General features: G+C 35.2%; 5 protein-coding genes across 7 annotated transcripts; 3 read left to right on the top strand and 2 right to left on the bottom strand.

Moving 5' to 3' along the window:
* The first annotated feature begins 138 nt into the window (after positions 1-138).
* LOC107226534 (protein AF-9) lies at positions 139-5,362 on the top strand. Its single transcript, XM_015667375.2, has 2 exons — positions 139-1,189; positions 1,331-5,362. Exons 1-2 carry the CDS (start codon positions 785-787, stop codon positions 3,203-3,205), a joined length of 2,280 nt encoding a protein of 759 aa, XP_015522861.1. The 5' UTR covers positions 139-784; the 3' UTR covers positions 3,206-5,362.
* LOC107226527 (vacuolar protein sorting-associated protein 45) lies at positions 3,494-11,815 on the bottom strand. The gene is made up of 8 exons (XM_015667369.2): positions 11,595-11,815; positions 11,221-11,419; positions 10,906-11,055; positions 10,374-10,753; positions 10,019-10,291; positions 9,711-9,875; positions 9,416-9,645; positions 3,494-9,253 (listed from the first exon to the last, which is right to left on the bottom strand). The coding sequence occupies exons 1-8, from the start codon at positions 11,685-11,687 to the stop codon at positions 9,055-9,057; spliced, it is 1,689 nt and encodes a 562-aa protein (XP_015522855.1). The 5' UTR covers positions 11,688-11,815; the 3' UTR covers positions 3,494-9,054.
* Positions 6,016-8,894, top strand: LOC107226535 (metaxin-1). 2 transcript variants are annotated; one of them, XM_015667376.2, is made up of 5 exons: positions 6,016-6,153; positions 6,606-6,856; positions 7,033-7,198; positions 7,274-7,660; positions 8,490-8,894. In XM_015667376.2, the coding sequence occupies exons 1-5, from the start codon at positions 6,073-6,075 to the stop codon at positions 8,562-8,564; spliced, it is 960 nt and encodes a 319-aa protein (XP_015522862.1). In that variant the 5' UTR covers positions 6,016-6,072; the 3' UTR covers positions 8,565-8,894. The 2 variants fall into 2 exon arrangements, with proteins under 2 accessions (XP_015522862.1, XP_046599724.1); XM_046743768.1 differs by lacking the exon at positions 6,016-6,153 and adding an exon at positions 6,231-6,370.
* Positions 11,816-12,848: 1,033 nt separating the features above from the next.
* Positions 12,849-16,684, bottom strand: LOC107226530 (histone H4 transcription factor). Its single transcript, XM_015667372.2, has 6 exons — positions 16,549-16,684; positions 15,582-16,196; positions 14,415-14,751; positions 13,958-14,273; positions 13,494-13,791; positions 12,849-13,373 (listed from the first exon to the last, which is right to left on the bottom strand). Exons 2-6 carry the CDS (start codon positions 16,065-16,067, stop codon positions 13,152-13,154), a joined length of 1,659 nt encoding a protein of 552 aa, XP_015522858.1. The 5' UTR covers positions 16,068-16,196; positions 16,549-16,684; the 3' UTR covers positions 12,849-13,151.
* Positions 16,258-18,634, top strand: LOC107226532 (tRNA modification GTPase GTPBP3, mitochondrial). 2 transcript variants are annotated; one of them, XM_046743764.1, is made up of 4 exons: positions 16,258-16,437; positions 17,041-17,214; positions 17,297-18,266; positions 18,374-18,634. In XM_046743764.1, exons 2-4 carry the CDS (start codon positions 17,109-17,111, stop codon positions 18,612-18,614), a joined length of 1,317 nt encoding a protein of 438 aa, XP_046599720.1. In that variant the 5' UTR covers positions 16,258-16,437; positions 17,041-17,108; the 3' UTR covers positions 18,615-18,634. The 2 variants fall into 2 exon arrangements, with proteins under 2 accessions (XP_046599720.1, XP_015522860.2); XM_015667374.2 differs by lacking the exon at positions 16,258-16,437 and adding an exon at positions 16,615-16,746.
* Positions 18,635-18,662: the final 28 nt, after the last annotated feature.

The raw sequence follows: 18,662 nt of genomic DNA, 5'->3' as shown, positions 1-18,662 counted from the left end.
GCCTGTCGTGGTTAAAACCAGCACTAAACAGGGAACCGGTCGGCCTATGGGAGTGTCCTGGCCCTGTGGCCTGAGGCTGGTAGTACTGCTTTCAACCACGGCACGCCTTTTAGCGATACAGTCGCGGCCAATTCGCAGTACACTAGTGACGCTGCCGCCGTCTTACATTTCGTTACATTCCACAACTAACTGTGGCAGGTTTCATACTGACATTAGTTACACGCACATACCAAGTAGTGGCAAGCAGTTCAACTCACGGTTCAATCGCTGTGTTCAACTGGTTCAACAATACGAATTTCCGACAGGTGGCACTTAGAGTGGGTTTCTTTTGTATTATTTATTAAGTTTTCACAAGCATGATGGCGACTATTTTCACTGGCGTACAGTTTACCTGTTGACAACCGCCATCACTTTGGCGTGAAATGTTATGTGTTTAAATAATTTTCATCGTGTGGGGTTTTGCAAATGAAAACAATAATATTATTCGGTTAACCATTGATTCTAAAAACTGAACTTTTAATAGAAAATTAGAAGTGTAAAGCGATGTAGCCCTTAATACACCTTCGTAATTTTAATTAAAAAAATCACTTCTACTCTTGAAGATGCACATTTGTTATTGAACAAATCTCATCCACTTAAATGCCGTTTGTGGTTAAACTTAAAACTTTAAAGGTTTCGGGTGTTGTGAACGTGGGGTAATGTAATGGGACGAATGATCACGACGTGGGGTCACCTAGAGGGTTTACTTCTTATTATTGCTGGTAAAATACTCCCATAGCGGAGAATGGCAGTGCGAGTGACCCTGGAATGCGGCCACACGTCGGTATTACGTTCAAGAACTACCCCCGAGGGTTATACCCATGATTGGGAAGTATTCTTAAGAGGAGTCGACAACGCTGACGTTCATCACTACATCGAGAAAGTAGTGTTTATTCTCCACAGCACCTTTCCTAAGCCAAAACGAATCATCAAAGAGCCACCATACGCAGTGCGCGAATCAGGATACGCTGGTTTTGTTATTCCAATTCAGGTCTATTTCAAAAACAAGGATGAACCAAAGAAAATTGAAATATCATATGACCTCAACTTACAACCGAGTGGTCCAGCTATCAATAAGGTCATTCGTCACGATGAGCTCATCTCCAACCCATCCAATGATTTTCGGAGAAAGCTACTGAAAGGAGGAGCTGTAAGTATTACCATTACCAATGTAGAAATTGTCCCCCACATTGCATTATTCATTTAAGCTGTACAGCTGGCGTTGTGTGATATTAATTATCATTTACCAAAAACAGCGTTGAATATAACCAGAATATTAACTTTTTTACAGACCATTGTATCAGGCTTGGAAGGTACATTGGATAAAGGAGAACCTCAAGCGACTGTTCCAATGATTGGAAAACCGAAGCTGAGTGGATCCGATGGGAAAAAACATCGTCCCCCAGAGCCGAAAATCTCGAATTCCTTCCAGGATTTATTTGGAGAGCCAATCAAAACGGCAAAAGTTTCTCCAGACAATAAAAAAAATTTGCTAATGGATAAAGGAATAAACATCAAACCAACGGTTTATACAGAGAAAATTGAAAAAGCAGAAAAAACTTCAAAAGTAAAACATAGTCCTTATAAAGAAGGAAAAAAAGACAAGAGTACAGAAGAGAAGAAAGGCGATAAAAAAGATAAAGACCATTCTAGAGAAAGAGAACGGAGTAAGGAAAAGTCTAAGAGACCACAGAGTCCTGCAATAAAAAGTAGTCACTCTAGTCCTGGTAATAAAAGAGTTTCTTCTCCACTTCCACCCAAGAAACCTCCAAGTCCTCCATTACCTCCACCACCAAAGCGACCTCTTTCTCCAAAATCAAAGGATAGAGAAGGAAAAAAACTTTCGCATGAGAGGGAAAAGGACAAAGAGAAAGATAAGGAAAAGGATAAGTCATCTAAGGTTTCTTTGGATGGAAATGGTAAAAGTGAAAAAAAGAAGGAACAAAAGAAGCATAAAGAAGACAGGGATAAAGAAAAAAAGGACAAGCACAAGGAGAGAGATAGAGACAAGCCCAAAGAGAATACAAAGTATACTGATAAAATAGAGAAATCCGAAATGAAACAGGAGAAAACAGAGAGAATAGACAAGGTTGAAAAGCAGGTGGAAAAGCAGGAGAAAGTGGAAAAAGAGAAAAGCCAAGAGACCAAGATATCGAAAGATGTTAGGAAGTCTCCAAAGCCTTGTAAAGAAGTTGAAAAGCCAAAGGAAGATAGGGCCATAAAAGTCGAGAAGCCAGAAAAAGTGGAGAAGGCAGAAAAAAGTAAGGATGGAAAAGCTGATAAAGAAAAACAGAAACATAAGCATAAGAAACGAGACAAAAAGGACAGAGGAGATGGAAGCAAGGAAAGAGAGAAAAAAGATAAGAAGGACAGATCTAAAAGTGGCGGAGGGGAAAAACACAATAACATCAGTATTCCACCACCCCTTAATCCCTTGTCTACCCTCATAGCTGAAATGACGGAAAGGGATAGCAGCGACTCGACACCTTCACCTGATGACGATGCTCATTCTGACACAAAACAAGTTGTTATGAAGAAAGATTCTCCGCCAACGCCCCCGCCACCAACTGAGCAACCTAGACTTGCGTCTCCACCTCCACCGGCAGCAAAGAAAGAGAAGACTGAAAAAACGAAAAAAGAAAAGTCAAGAGGAAGTAGGGGTGAAGAAAGAGAAAGTAGAAAACGGAAGAAAAGAAGTAACAGCAAAGGGGATGACGAGCCAGCTGAGAAGGAGCCAAAGAAAGAAAAGGAAAAAGCACGCTCTCCCTCACTGCCACTTGAGCCTGTTTCTTCCAGTCAATCTCCTGTGGTCATGGACACGGAATCAATGCAATTGTCAAAAGCTAAAGGTGAGGATGGTGAAGAAGAGAATGCTAAGGATGAAGAGGGCGAAGTGGAACAAGTTGCTCCTGATTCTACAAATAATATATTGGCAGAAGTAGATGCTGTTGACCCCCCTGTATTCTCGGAAGCTTATCTGTCACAGCTAAAGGATCTGCAGCAAAAAATAATGACGCTACAGGACAACCAGGAACTACAAAGGGTGGTTCAGGTAATTGCAGAGACGGGACAATACGAAATCACCAAGAAGACTTTCGACTTTGACCTCTGTGCTCTCGATCGGAGAACCGTGCAACGATTGCAAAAATTTTTTTCCACATCCTGACCGTCTATTTCCTAATTGATTTACATCTTCACTTCAATTACATACTATTCAACACTTTGTACACAAGGTCATATGTTCAGCAACAAGTAAATGACCCTGTAGATTGCACTTTGTGATTTTGTCTCACCCAAGCAGAACATTATTTTGTTGAGTAATAATAGTAATTTTATCAGTATAACATAATTGTCGTTCGATTTACCTGCATTTATTTCCTGAATATGCAAAACTGAAGTTTGATTAAACAGTAAGCTGCTTTGGTGTTGGAAAATGAAAACCTGAATATGTCTATTGAAAAAGTACGTAAGATTCGACTTGTAATATAGATAGATTGATCTCCAGCAAGAGCCACCTGGTAAAATGTAGCCTTGCTTTTTAAATTCGAGATCATCACATATTTATTGTTAATTTTTATTAATTACTTTACACCACACTAGTTCTGCAAAGCAAATGATTTAATAATTTATTTATGTTACTAATATGTAATATTAACAGTCAAATCCTGACAGTGTGAACAGCAAGAGGTCAGATAATCTTAATTAGACTGGATCTTCTTATAACAAAAGTAGAACTTTGTTGCTAATGTAGTATCACCTACGTTCAGGATAGCTTGGTGTGAAGCAGCAATTTGTTAACGCATTGCTAATTGATCTGTCTTTTTCCGAATACCCGTAATCTCTAATGATAATTATATTTACTTTCTTTCTAATAACTGCGGGACATGTTGAACAAAAGCTGCATCATAACAATTATGATTGCTTATTAGTTAACAGTGAAATTAGTGTAATACCACAGTCATTATTGAATCGTGATCACATTTGTATAATAATAATAATTACCATACACAGTCATAATGTTGCGTGCAATTGACACACCAAATAGTCTAATTTTTTGATAATATTAATAATATAAGCAACAAAGAGTGTACAATACTATAACTTAGACATAACTCTTAGTCATATACACCTACCATAAATGTGTTTTTAATTTGAACAAAATTATTACATTATACTACGCGCATTACATGTAGATAGCTGAACTTTGGTTTTAAAAATAATAATAGTCATTTTAGGTGACACAGAAGAGAAAAAAGAATGCTCGAAGAAAAACTTTTGGTGTCACTACGACTACACATAATGAATTACTATATCAAGACAATTCTTGCTCTCTACAACTCAATATAGTAAACATATTCCTTTTCTTCAATCACATCTAAGCTATTATTATTTTATTTTTGAGTTTGAATACCTTTTTTGAATGTCTACTATATTAATTTCATTTTATTCCCATGTTCTACTAGACATATAATTTGAATGAAAAGAAATCTTGAAATATCTTCAACACGTGTTTGAGTATCAAATTTTATTATTGGTATCGCGTTTAATATAAATTTATAATTTGAGGCAGTTGGCTAAATAACATGACAGCATGTTGCTTCGTACCAAAAGATTTATCCAGAATTATCTGTAACATCAAACGATAAAAAAAAGATGTATCAACGTTTATTCTTGCTAGTATTTTTTATTTCTACTTTGGTTTTTTATTTGTACTACGTACTGTATTCCAATTGACCTCGTGCTAAAAAAAAATTAAAGGGACTCAAAGATGCGGTGTTATTGATTGGTCAGTTTTATTTTTATCTCTTAATTTTTTCTTTCTGTTTACCATATGAGTGTATGTTATCAATAATTGCTACTAGTATTCATGAAATACCTGGTATATAAATCCTAAATCATATTTTACCAGATTATTGTAATGCGCAAACTCTATATAAATGTAATATCAGCATGTGTTTGATTAGTGAAAAACATTTTGAAACCAACTTAAGCATAGGTCATATAATTGGTCAGAGGTCAATCAATTTTAAGTTGCATACTTGACTGCATAATTTCAATTACGTATACAAAAAATAATACGAAATCATAATGATGATGAGAAAATAAACCAGTATCAAAAATGGATAGAAATTTTTTTAAATATGCAGAGATATGTACTCTAAGTATAATCGATTGTGCCTCTGAAAAATACCTCCGAATGAATCAATTATGTTTTCAAATCATTATCTATAAGGCGTGTCTATATAATAGCTATTGGCAACTATAAGCATGTATATACATGATAAATATAATAATAAACCTAGAAAGTAATTATCAAGAAGAACACGAGCCGTTTCATTTCATCCTAAAATTAAAACAATCTCTGATAATTGACGGTGTTAGTTCAAACAAAAAGCAATCACAAGGGCATTCGTTTTTTGAATTCTAGTGGTTCAATAACTGAAGTTATGTATTTCCATCATGTAGGTAAAAAATTATACAGTCGCATCTTTGTTACCAAACTTGATTTCAAATAATACTAGTACATAGTTTCTAAATGAAACGATATATTATTATTCACTCAGCAGCAAAGCACTAAAAAAAAAATTCTCATATTAAAGTTCCATAGGAAAGCAAGTGTTTCAAGAAAGCTACACAAGAAAGACCTGTGTACTTGATTTGCAGATTGTAATTGTGGATTAAATAAATTTCATAGTTCCGTTTCAGCTTTTAGTATACCATACAAATATGATTACAATGCGGTATACATATACTCTGCGCGAGACTAGCTTCAGTTTCCTGATTTCCTGATGTGCAGGCGTATCTGAACATGAACCAAATTAACATTATATTATCAACTAGTTTACCTACCAGGATGGGATTTCGAACAGTCAATCGCGAAAAAATTGTGAAATTTCTTTTTTTTCACTGTTCGTCGTTGTTGGCGCTTGTCATGTTTACATAGGACAATCACGTGCGATTGGAAAACATTTATCACGCACTGGTAATATATTTATTTAATTGTCAATTTTTTGTGATTTTTCGAAATTCGAAATGAATGAGTCGTTTCAACTAGACGTCTGGAAAGGGGATTGGGGCCTTCCTTCTGTCGATCTTAAGTGCTTAAATATTTTGGTATGTTCTTCAGTCTTAGTAAGGTTATGATCATCAAACTTGCATTATTCCGCATCATTATTTTAACAGAAAAGCTTCTTATCACATCGCAGTTTTCAAGATTTGATTATTAATCCCATCTTCAAATTGACCTGCTGAATAATCAACCAGAATATCTTATACACAGTTAAAATATCGTACCCTACCATCAATGTTTTCACAACAGCGAGAACTTCAGGTGTTTAAATTCAACTTGATCTAGATGTTTCCACTTTGTACCTTGTATTGTCATCTATTGATAGAAATTTTTATTCCTCTTACTGGTTATATACTTGTGTAATTAACTGGTTCTCAGGCAAACTTTTTTTTTTCTTCAAAGACTTAAGTAGATTGATAATCATCTTTGTATTGAAACTTTACGTCAAAATTCTCACAGGTATTTTTTCCTCACATGTCCAATAATTATTTTGTAGGTCTATGCCAAATTTAGTGGAGTACCGCTCAAGATAAATCCTACTAATAATCCATTTCGGACACCAAACGGTGCACTACCTGTTCTCCGATGTGGTAGCGAGACTTTAGACTCAGTGAAAGATATAACTGCATTTTTTCGAAAAAAGAATTACACAGCTGATTTTAGTCTTACTCCTAAACAATGCGCTGAGGTCGTCGCATATGATACTATGCTTAAGGAGAAAATTTACCCGGCACTGCAATATGTTTGGTTAGTATAAAATAATAATCATTACCTACTAACTGTGCAGACAACAATCATGTCAAATCATCTCGTAGATCTGAATGAGTAAGTGGGAAATGTTAATTCATAGGCTTCAGAAACACGCTTGCGTGCATATGATTATCAATGCCCTAAACGTTAATTTTAGGTTTCAAATGTTACAGGTGGGTTGATGTAAAGAATTACAATGAATTCATACAGCCATGGTACGCCAAAGCACTACCTTTTCCTTTGAATTTCTTTTACCCTGGTAAATTTGAAAGACAAGCTAGGAACATGATGGAATCGCTGTACCCAACTGAAGGCGAAATCAGTGCCATAGAAAATGCGGTAAATAGAAATATTTTACAAATGCTAGTATTTATTTATTTGCACATCTTCAGTAATTATCAACTAAAATTGCAGGTGTATTCTGAAGCACAGAAGTGCTTGACACTGTTATCGACTCGGCTGGGAGAAAGAGAGTATTTCTTTGGCCCTCACCCTACGTCTCTGGATGCAATAATCTATTCATATCTTGCACCTTTGTTAAAAGCTCCACTGCCAAATCCTGCATTGCAAAATCACCTCAAAGCCTGCACAAATTTAGTCAAGTTTGTAACTCGTATATCTCAGAAATACTTTCCGGACATATGTCAAGAATATGAGAGGAAAAAAGCTGAAGAAAGTGTTAGAAAAATGCGAAGAGATTCAGAGAACGAATTTCCCCACAAGAAGAGAAACCAATTCCTTGCTGGCGTTTTTGCTACTGTAGCCATGGTCGGTTATGCTTTATCCACCGGCATTGTTGAGGTATGTAAGTAAGGATAAGTTGCATTAAAGCACTCTTAAATACAGCTCCAAGATATACACATAAATTATTAATAGATACTAGTCCAAGATTTATACAAACACAAAATTACGTGAATGATATTATTAAATGAGGCTTTAGACTAGTCTGTTACACCCATTCTTAATACTATGAGATCTCGATCTCACTGATCTTCAGTTCATAATTGCTAAGATAATGGTTTTTTTAACATTGTCACAAATCCTTTATCTCACATAGTTAACCAATCCTAATTTCATCATTATAACTTGTGTGAATTCCAATTAAAAACTTACAACAAGAATTGTTCGTCTTAGCTAATTGCATGGATGTGTCTGAAAAGGAAGATCTAATCTGTGTTTAAGTATGTTACAAAATTGTAAAAGCTATTGACTGATTCCGTATCAAAATTATCTCCCACACATCACAACAGAATTTCTGGAACAACAAATCGTTAAGGATCAGTAGGGCTCGAAAAAAGGATTTGTGAGCATAGATCTAAATTGATATAGGTCAATTCATAATCAATGTCATAATGTTAAAACCCCGGAGGTCCCTTACAGATTCCGAATAGAATGAAATTATGGGTGAAATCGGTAGGTACAACGAAAAATTCTCATCCAAATATGAAAATGTTATGGTCACTTGACAGATTCGTATCAAACAAAGAAACCTGGTGTTTTGGTATGTAATTTAGACATGCCCTATTAACGAACTGAGCATTTTCATACAAGTCTTTTCAAATTAACACCACACTTACTCCAATATTATGCGAAATAATCACTTGCGAAAAACATTATGTATCTGTTGAAGGTAACAAGAAATGATGACCGGATGTTGGAAGGGCCACCGGACTACATGCTTGAAGATCACACTAGAGATGAGTAGTATTTCGATATCAAATTGAATTTTAATCTCCAGAAGTGAAAACAATAAAAATTGTAAGATGTTAATAAATGGCCGTTATTTTCGAATAATGTTTACCCGCAAACTAGTACGTAGTCGTTCAATACTGTAAATCACAACTTTTTAAATCACTAGCTGTTTCTTTCAACTGAGATTATTCGAGTGATTTAGTTTAGACTTATAATCAATATTTGCAGTTATACGGTGAAGTTACTCAGATAAATTTTCATAAAAAAAACAGTTACTATCACGGTACAACGTATTATAAACGGACCAATGATTATGAAAGAAAATAAAAAAGAATGGCTTACATATCACTGACTAATGCAAATTCGGAACAGATACAGACATTATCCAGTGTTAACTATTGTGTACTTGAAGCTTGAGACACGTTTTATGCAACATAAGTGTAACAGCAGTGAAAAGTAATGCAAATAAATATTTAGTTACAGTATTGTTGAAGCTTTATTAGTTAGTTATTCCTACTTCGATATCTTCTTGTTATACTATTAGTAGCGCTTTGAATTTCCTCTGTGAACGTTTGGAAATTGTGAATTGTCGTACCACCTAAAATTATTTTTGTTCCTGGATTTTGTTTATTCCAATTATTCACAGCGAGACTTTCTTCATAAGTCGCACCGCCCACTATGAAAACAATAATTTCTTGAGGTCTGAAAATTTAGATGAAATCAAATACATGAGTACTGATTCGTGTAGTACCTACATTATATGGGAATTATTCATATTGCTTTGGAATATTATTATAATGAACATACCATTACTACGGTTTGCCATAATCAAAGAAGTATTCCAATAATATTCGTTCTAAATACCTTTTTGACATGACCATATTTCCTAAATAGGGGAAAGTTTGAGTGCTCAACCTTCCTTTCAACAGATCATCCAATGTTTCGACTAGCAATGGTTTATGTTGCGTATATATGTTATCTACGCCACTCAGACCCATAAATAACTTCTTCGTTATTTTAGAAACCCCTTCATGATTAAACAGATTACTTTGCCTAGCATGAACTCCGCTGTACTCTAATATACTGTAGACAAGCTAAAAGAACAAAAGTCAAATAATTAAATTTTCTTTTCACATCATGAGCCAGTTACTATACAAACCTTTGTGTATGTTGCTGGAACACCTTTTTTCTTCAACATGTCTAACAACCCAGTGATATCATTGTTACTATGCTTCTCATAATGAAGTGCATACAACATAACTAAACGTGTAGCATCGACGTCTCGCACTCTAGAATCATTGATCAGTTTCTTGATTTTCTGTAGCTGAAAAATGATGTACATACCGTGGAATCAAGTACAGTGTACAGCAGTATCCTTCATTCTTTGAAAACATAACTGAAGCAGATACTCGCAGCTCGTTCAAAAATATTTGAATAAATTTACAATTAGTTTATCATAACATATACCTGTGTAGAGTGTTCGCTCTGACAGCTGAGTTCCTGTTCCAATTCAGACACTTCGAGTAGATTATGCTTTCCAACAAGAGATGAAAGTTCACCAACAACAGTAACATGCTTTGACACTGTACCCGATATCTTTTTGAATTGCGGATACATTTCCACAAAATTTTTAATATCAGCTATACTTTCCAACTTTTGGTTCTTCTTTGATTTTTTTTGAAAATCATCCATTAGTGTTTTTATCATTTGTCCAATTTCACCAAAGTTTAAGTACAAGTTCTGGATTAAAAGAATATCAGGGTGATGAAATACTTTCACTATAAAGCAACTTTCTTCAAAATGAAGGAATGTATTTACATACTTGGGCATAAAATTCATCATGTTCCGCACTGAGAACAACCTCTGCCAGTTCCTTCGAAATTCCATTAACATGAGATAAGTCTACTCTGTTATTATTAATGGTCAAAAGTTCATGAACCATGGCCTGGTATGTCCATTGATTAAGTAATGGAGTAACAGGGTCATCACGCCTATCGACAATTAGTAACAGGGGATTAAGTTCTTGTCTAAAGTCAAATAGGTTTGATTCCTTGCTGAATGTTTCCCTGATTTTTTCAGCAAGTATTTTAGACATATCGGAACCACCCTGGTATCTAATGAACGGGCATTTTCTGAGAGATAGTAGAACTGAAATTATTCCTTGCGCTGTACGCTGCAAATGTGTTGGTATCCACCTTAGATCTGTAAAAATAATACTGCATTATAGTAGTAAGAAAATGTTTGAAAACCGTATTTTGTGATATTATTGTTAGAAATTAGCACTCTCAACTCACATACTATTTTAACATACCAAATCATAATCACACAAAAGAAATAATTGTGACATTGTATACCTTGTACGCAAACATTTATTCCAAGGGAGAATAGATGGGGATTCAATGCCAGGTAATCGGCATAGAATTCGTGAACTTCTCTCACTACTTCTTGTTCATCACTTTCGGCCAATGTTTTTATGTCAGCCTTTGCAATTATGTTACTGAAATCTTAATTAATGACCTTATGAAAGATACCATGTGTTCAAGTGTCTTTATGAACTTCATAACAAGTGATCGATGATAATTTAATGAAACAAAGTATGAATTATAAAAAGAACAGTGTCGTTTGTAATTTCATGATTCAATTTAACGTACAGTAAAAAGGATACTCACATATGTAATAAACCCCATATTTTGGGCACCTCAGCTCTCTACAGAGTAGGGAGATATTCTCTGCAGTTGGCCTCAAGAATACGATGCATTTCAAGTGACGAAGACCCTCAGGCTGCGCTCCACTGTCTATGCGTTCAAATAAGTAAACTTCTTTTTGCAAAATTTCCGACTTGCTGTAAACATTACTAACAATGCTTGTCTGAAAATGAAGAAAGTGAAAAAATTACATGTGTCTGATCTTTACGATCAAAGTACGATTTCAACGTTCACTCCTGTTTAGGCGGAACAACATTTAATTGTTGCCGCAACAGAAGAACCGACGTACTACTTTGACAGCCAGACCTAACCTAATCTGGAGATCGAAAATTAACTACCGTTTGCTTATCCATTAGGAGCACTTTCATACCAGGACCGCTCTCTTCGGTCATTTTGGTGATGTAAAGCTTTAAAGCCGAAAACACGTTCATTTTCGATGGATTTTTATCAATTATACTACATTAAGGTTAAGGTGCACATAATCCACGACTTCGTGACACACAATCACTTGGTACCCTTGGTACGAATAAGAGGTAGTCCGGCGTCCAACTGCCCTGCTCCCTGTGTTGAGCTCTGTGATTATTATGCCTTAGTACGACGGAAATCCGCCAGGTACCTCATGCGTCGGTGAGGATGAGGTAAACAATAATGGCGGCGATCTAGCAGACAGTATTCACGAAAGTTTGACGTTTGCATGTGGAAAATCCATAGACATGGAAAATCAAAGCTGCTGCTGAAGATTACATGAATACATTAATATTTGACAAAATAAAATAATTGTATGATGAATGTATGTGACTATAGCGACAATATATTAGTGAAAATGAAATGTATGATGAATCGAAAGACCAAAGATTAAATAAAATTCCATTGATATGCTTTCTTGATAAAGAGAAAACGGTAATCACATTGAATCAATCATGCAAAGGATGCACAATAATAAATCTGTGGGTGGTTATTGACTGGTTGCACTTACTTAAGGTGGCTCCGACAACACGGCAAAAAATGTATCAAATCATGAAATTTGACGCGTAAGAAAAAATTGAAGTGAATTAATTTTGCTAGCAATTTTTTTTTTGGAATAGAAAAACTTGTAACGTTGACTGACGGTGTAAAAAATGAGGTTGTCTAGTAGATCCAATGTATTTTATCGGGCTTTCGATTCCAGAGTGTTTCAAATCACTAAAGTGTCGCAATCAGAATTTGAAGCTAAAAAGAGCAGCTTAGCGATATCAGGCGAAATCAATACCGCATTCGTACTTAGTTAGGACTTATTTCTAAACGATTTGACTCTTGTGATTCTAGACTTTGAAAAACTGCCAGTGATATTCATATAGCATACTTCTTTGATTTAATAGTATATTTATGGTTGCAGATAAATAAAATAGGCTTATTCGTCACATCTCACCCCACACTACATTAATTTGAATCCAGGAATAGGATTTTACAATTATTCATTTATCTCTAGATAAAAATTACATTAGTAAGTATCTCGTTTACCTGGTTAAACAATTGAGTTCGCCTTTTGCTTATCGAGTAAGAACTGGTTCCCTTATCTCTCTCAGCATTTATGAATTTTTACAAGTATATTGCCGTGTCTTAATTCACCTGAACCACTTACACACTTGCATACTCACGACGAAACAGTGATTCGTCACAATCATGCAAGTAAGCCCACTGACCCACTGAGTACTCAGGTGTAAGTGCCTTGGGCAAATTAAGACACGGCATGTCTCAAAACAAACGTCACAAATATTGATGGGAAAAAATTGTTTTGATTGTTGCTTTTAGAATTCTGAAGATTCATTATTGTAACTTGATACAAAATTTAGTAAAGTATTTTATTGCTTTGACAACATAGGTATGTATCTACATGTAAAACGAAGAGGTGATCTCTACTTTATTATTATTGGCGGTTCTGCAGATGGAGGTAGCTCATTGGTCTCCTGAGTTTCGACAACTCTACTTTCGATAATATTCCCATCTTCATCAACTTCGTCAATCCATATCAAAATATTTGAAACAATAGGCATCGATTTGCCAGTCTCGTTAGCAGCTTCATGTTTGGACATTTTGAGGTAATCAGAATTGAGACTTTTCTCCACCTCTTCTGTTATCTATAAAATCGGATACAATTTCTCAGTAAAATGGATATAAATTTATTAAAAACATTGATAGATTTACAACTCACATATCGAAAGATAGAAGTAATACCATGAATGATTGAAAATATATACCTTCAACTTTGGTACAGAAGAACCAGCCGATAGCTCCAATAAGTAATTCTTTTCCTTTGGTGCGGACTCTCCTGTCATTTTGACAGTATCCTCATCCAAGGTTTCATAACGCACAACTTGCAGTCGATAGCAGCCATCCTCATCTTTCTTATAACGAAACCGTTTGTGCCCGTTTGGCCATTGCAAGTGATGAGTTTCAATCAAATGCTTGGTAAGACGATAGCTCTTACGGTATTTTACTGGACATTCGTGGCAACAATAAAATCTGAGGAATTTTGAATGCACACGTTCCATATGTCTAGTGAGACAAAAACAAAATCTCAAATGAACAAACCAACTTTTAAATGTACAGAAGGAAATGAAAGTATCATGGGCAATTAATTAAAGTGTACATTGTTTCAGGCATTGTTAATGAACTTCGCTTTCTTTCTAATTTTAAAATAACAGTCCAAGCACAAGAATACCTGTCCATCATGTATGAGTTTTTGCATCCATAGGAACAACCATCTACAGTACAGATGAAATTCGGTCCTCTTGTATGAACTGCCATGTGTGAATCCAAGTCTTGCTCAGATTTAGCTGCATGTGTGCACAGCTGACATTTGAATGGTCTGCTGGATATATGGCGATATCTTATGTGTTTTGCCAAACTTGCCGGTGACTCGCAACTCATATCGCACATAGTGCATTTATAATGAAATACATGGAAATGCATGTGATTTCTCAGTATACTTTCTGTTGGGTAATACTTGTTGCAGTGTGAACATTGAAAGCCTTGCACTGCAGCAGAATACAAATATAATAATAAAAATTTTGAAGTACTGATAACGGGTTTCAAATAAATAAATCACACAGTCGGATTTGATAGGATTGTAAATATTGTCAAAAATTTCCCCATACATTGGTGTTATCATTACTTACGATCCAAAGGAATCTGGCGTTTGCAGTGATCATGAAATTTGGTATTGGAAGCAAATGTAGCACCGCAATCTGGGCAAGCAACCATCTTCTCCTTTGTGTGACATCTGACGTGCTCTCGAAGCTTGTACAAACTTTTGTAGTTACCATTACAACCTGTCCATAGACAATTTACTCCTCCCTCTACCTTATTTCCACGTGGATTAGTTTCAATGTGTGTAACAACATGCCACAAGTAGGCCTGGTAGTTATTGAAAGATTTTAGGCATTCTTCCCAACTGCAGATCTGAGGCAATGGCTGGTCAATCACATTTTTCAAACCCTGGTCTTGGTAACATTTCTAAAAAAATAATTTCAAATAGTTTTATATGAAATGTGAATGTATTAATTTCAAACGCAATTTAAAGCGCATTTAAGTAAACTCATTTCACAAAATATTACTGAACGAATTCTTTTGAATGATTTATGTATGTAAGCACATGTATTTTTCTGACACAGGCATGAAAAAGTCACTTTTTGATGCCTGTATAACATTCGGCGAGTGGTACTTTATACCACCAACCTCAGAACTATAGTATGAAGACTTTATACTGCAGTTTTGATGGGTAGTTCAAAGTGCATATGTTGAACTGCCATATAACAGACTTTATACGGCAATTCTGAGTCTGTTGCTCTGTCTGAAATATGGATCTCAACTGGTGTCAAAATAACTTTTCATGCTTTTCTGGAAAAATATTGTATGGAGCGTGACCATAAAGTGTTTTTCACTCGAATAATGAATTAAGTATTTTTGCCCGGTAACCACCTACTTTACGGGGATGCCACCTAAAGTACTATTATGTATTTGAATAAAATTCGTCATGATCTATGCTTTCTCACTTCACTATGTAAACAAGAACAGTTACTGCAATTTGTAAAATTCACTGCCATGAACCATTTCTCACCAATGAAACAACTGGTTTTCATGAACGCTAACTCTATTACTTATATTTTTACAATCAAAGTAGAAAACGTACAGATTAAGTTCTTAGATAATGCTGCAAATGATATTGTCAATTTTGCAAGTTGCTTGAATAGTTAATTACAGTTTAGTTGGGAACTTTACAACTAAACAAGTGTAGCATGATCAAAATTATTATAAGACAAGCAAAATAATAAAATTATATTCACAGGCAATTTAACTCTTCCTCTGATGTTAGATCCAATACATTTCAACTTTGTATGATAGGAGTGATAATTAACGTGTTTGGCTATATCGTCAGAAATATCAGATTCGAAGGAACAGCCATTCCACAGACACGCATAAACTTCCCGACCTTCTTCTGTAGTAACGATCTTGAGCTGCGGAATGTGGTTGGAAACATGTTTGACAAAAATATCAAGAGAATTGGTGTCAAACAAACAATCCTTCCATTCGCACAGCAAATTCAAAACCTCATCTTTCACTTGTTTCAACACCCTGCGTCTTTTAGTTCCGCATTCAGAAACTGAGTCAAATTCCGAGTCAGTATCAAAGAACTCTTCTGGTTCGGTGTCTAATTTTCTTTTCAAGACATTATCCTCGGAGTATAAAAGCTCTTGCTGAGATTCCACCCAGCCATGGCATCTGTTTTGCAATTCTTTACTTGACACCAACTCTTTTTCGCTCATAGTCATTGCATAAAATTTATTAAGATATATGAATAATCATATATAAAGACTAGAGGGCGTGACAGCAAATATTTAACGAGTGATAAATTCAATGATCAAACCGCGATATATTTCATTTTACCGCCAATTTTGGTCCTGTAACAAAAATTATTGTCGATTAGTTCAGATTGTAATTATTTGCTAACCAATGAAACACGAGTAGAACCGAAAATAGAAGAACCGAGAGTCCAAGGACATTAAGAATCGCCCAGTAAGAAATATCGAATAAATCCTACAATCAAGTTCGATATTTGTTCGCTATTGTGAAACAATTGAAAATATTAAAAATATAAATAATACGCGTTGTTGGTCACACAACTAGACGTAAGCTTTGTGGGTAGGTGTATGCATGTCCTCCACCATGACAGTTTTTAGCAGTGTAAGATCGTCCCATATTTGTTGGATTTAATCGTTCTATTTACAGTTTACCATTATTAACGATACTCACGAAGTACTTTTCAAATCTGGTTACATCGCAATCAACGTATAAAAATCCTTAGAGCATCAGAATACTGTAAATATCCATTCATAAAGATGCTCGCGCGATGCCTAACTCCACGCTTCATGATTTCGCCAGAGACTGCCGGAGTATTTTTCTTCAACAGACGGTGGAATGGAAATTCAACAATTTTTGCGCTCTCTTCTGGTTAACAATTGATCTACATATTTAATTCACCCAAAACGAAGTGCAATTCATGAAAATCTAGTATTTCTAAAACTATTTGTTGAAAATTACGAAATATGCAAGTTCCGAAATAAATTTGCGTAGCTCAACGAATACAGAACACTAACTTGAATTTTAAAGTCATTCATTAAGGGTTTAACTTAATTTTAAGTTGCCCTCTGGTTATTCCATAAAGCAGGAAAATACGCAGTGCTTAGTAATTTCGAATATTTTATTTAAAGTAAAATAAAAATAAAAAAAAAATTATTATTTAAGGGCACGGGAAATGCGGTGTTGCTGTAATAAGGATATCAGGAAGTCAGGCAATTGATGCCTTGAAGCAAATGACAAACATAACGAAACTTGAACCCAGAAAAGCTTTTCTTCGAAATATCTGCGATCCAGATACAAGGGAAGTTATAGACAAGGGTTTATGTCTTTGGTTTCCAGGTAGCTACTTATTATAGATAGTTTTTGTGAAATAATTATCACACGCAATAGAATTGAATTTGATAAAACATTAACTTTATAGGACCTAATTCTTTCACTGGAGAGGACAGTGTAGAATTCCAGATACACGGCGGCTCTGCTGTAATTGCAGCTGTATCAGCTGCTCTTTCAAAATTGAAATTTGCCCATGCTTTACCAGGTGAATTTACAAGGCGAGCATTCTATAACAACAAGTTGGACCTGACTGAAATTGAAGGGTTGGCTGATCTGATCCATGCAGAGACAGAACTGCAGAGAAAACAAGCATATCTACAAGTTGATGGAAGTTTGAGCAAATTGTACAATAAGTGGAGGAAAACACTTTTACAATCTATTGCACATGTCGAGGCTTACATTGATTTTAGCGAAGATGACAACATAGAAGCTGACATTATGGACAAATGCAATAATGTATTAAAAGTTCTAAATCAGGAAATAAAACGTCACCTTTCAGATGGTAGAAAAGGAGAGATATTACGTGAAGGTGTGCGAACTGTAATTCTTGGGGAACCAAATGTTGGGAAAAGTAGTTTACTGAATTATCTTGTTCAACGAGAAGCTGCAATAGTTACGCCTATTCCTGGAACAACAAGGGACATTGTTGAATTAAATTTAAATATATTCGATTATCCTGTGATTTTAGCTGATACTGCCGGTCTAAGAAAAGAAACGACAGACATTGTTGAGATAGAGGGTATACATAGAGCAAAGAATTATACTAAGGGGGCTGATTTTGTAATTCTATTGGCTAATTCGGTTTCGTATTTAAGAAGTAAGAAGAAGTACGACGAATTTATCATTGACTACGTCGAACGACTAGGGTTAAATGATTTGTTACTGAATAATGGAAAGGTGATGGATCACTGTATAGTAGTAATGAATAAAATAGACTTGTTGGAGCCCCAAGAAAGAGATTCGCTGTTAAAAGATGACAGGACAATATTTATTTCCTGTGCCAGAGAAGAGGGCCTCCAAAAATTCTCGAAACGTGTTGCCATACATTTAAAAAATTTGTGAGTATTGACCGGCTAAATAATCATTTATTTGATACTCTGTATTGAAACCGATCATTGATCTTTTTCTCATGTACTGTATGATAGTTAAACTTTTCATTTTGCAGATGTGGTAATCCGTGTCGTGAAAACCCTACTGTCAGTCAAACTAGGCACAGAATACATTTGACAAATTGTTCTGAACATATAGATAATTACTTCGACCTTATAAAGAGTGAGGAAAGGGACATCGTTTTAGCTGCACAAGAAATACGAAACGCTATGCGAGAACTCGGTTTAATTACGGGATACGTTAGCGTAGAACAAATTCTCGATGTAATATTCAAAGATTTTTGTATTGGCAAATAAATATACCACATTCTAGATTATCTTAATAGTGTACATTTTGTAACCATT

The sequence above is a fragment of the Neodiprion lecontei genome, chromosome 6 (genome assembly GCF_021901455.1).
Source record: "Neodiprion lecontei isolate iyNeoLeco1 chromosome 6, iyNeoLeco1.1, whole genome shotgun sequence".
Lineage (NCBI taxonomy): Eukaryota > Metazoa > Arthropoda > Insecta > Hymenoptera > Diprionidae > Neodiprion > Neodiprion lecontei.
Note: the sequence above shows the minus strand (reverse complement) of the source record. Positions and strands in the feature narration are given on the sequence as shown.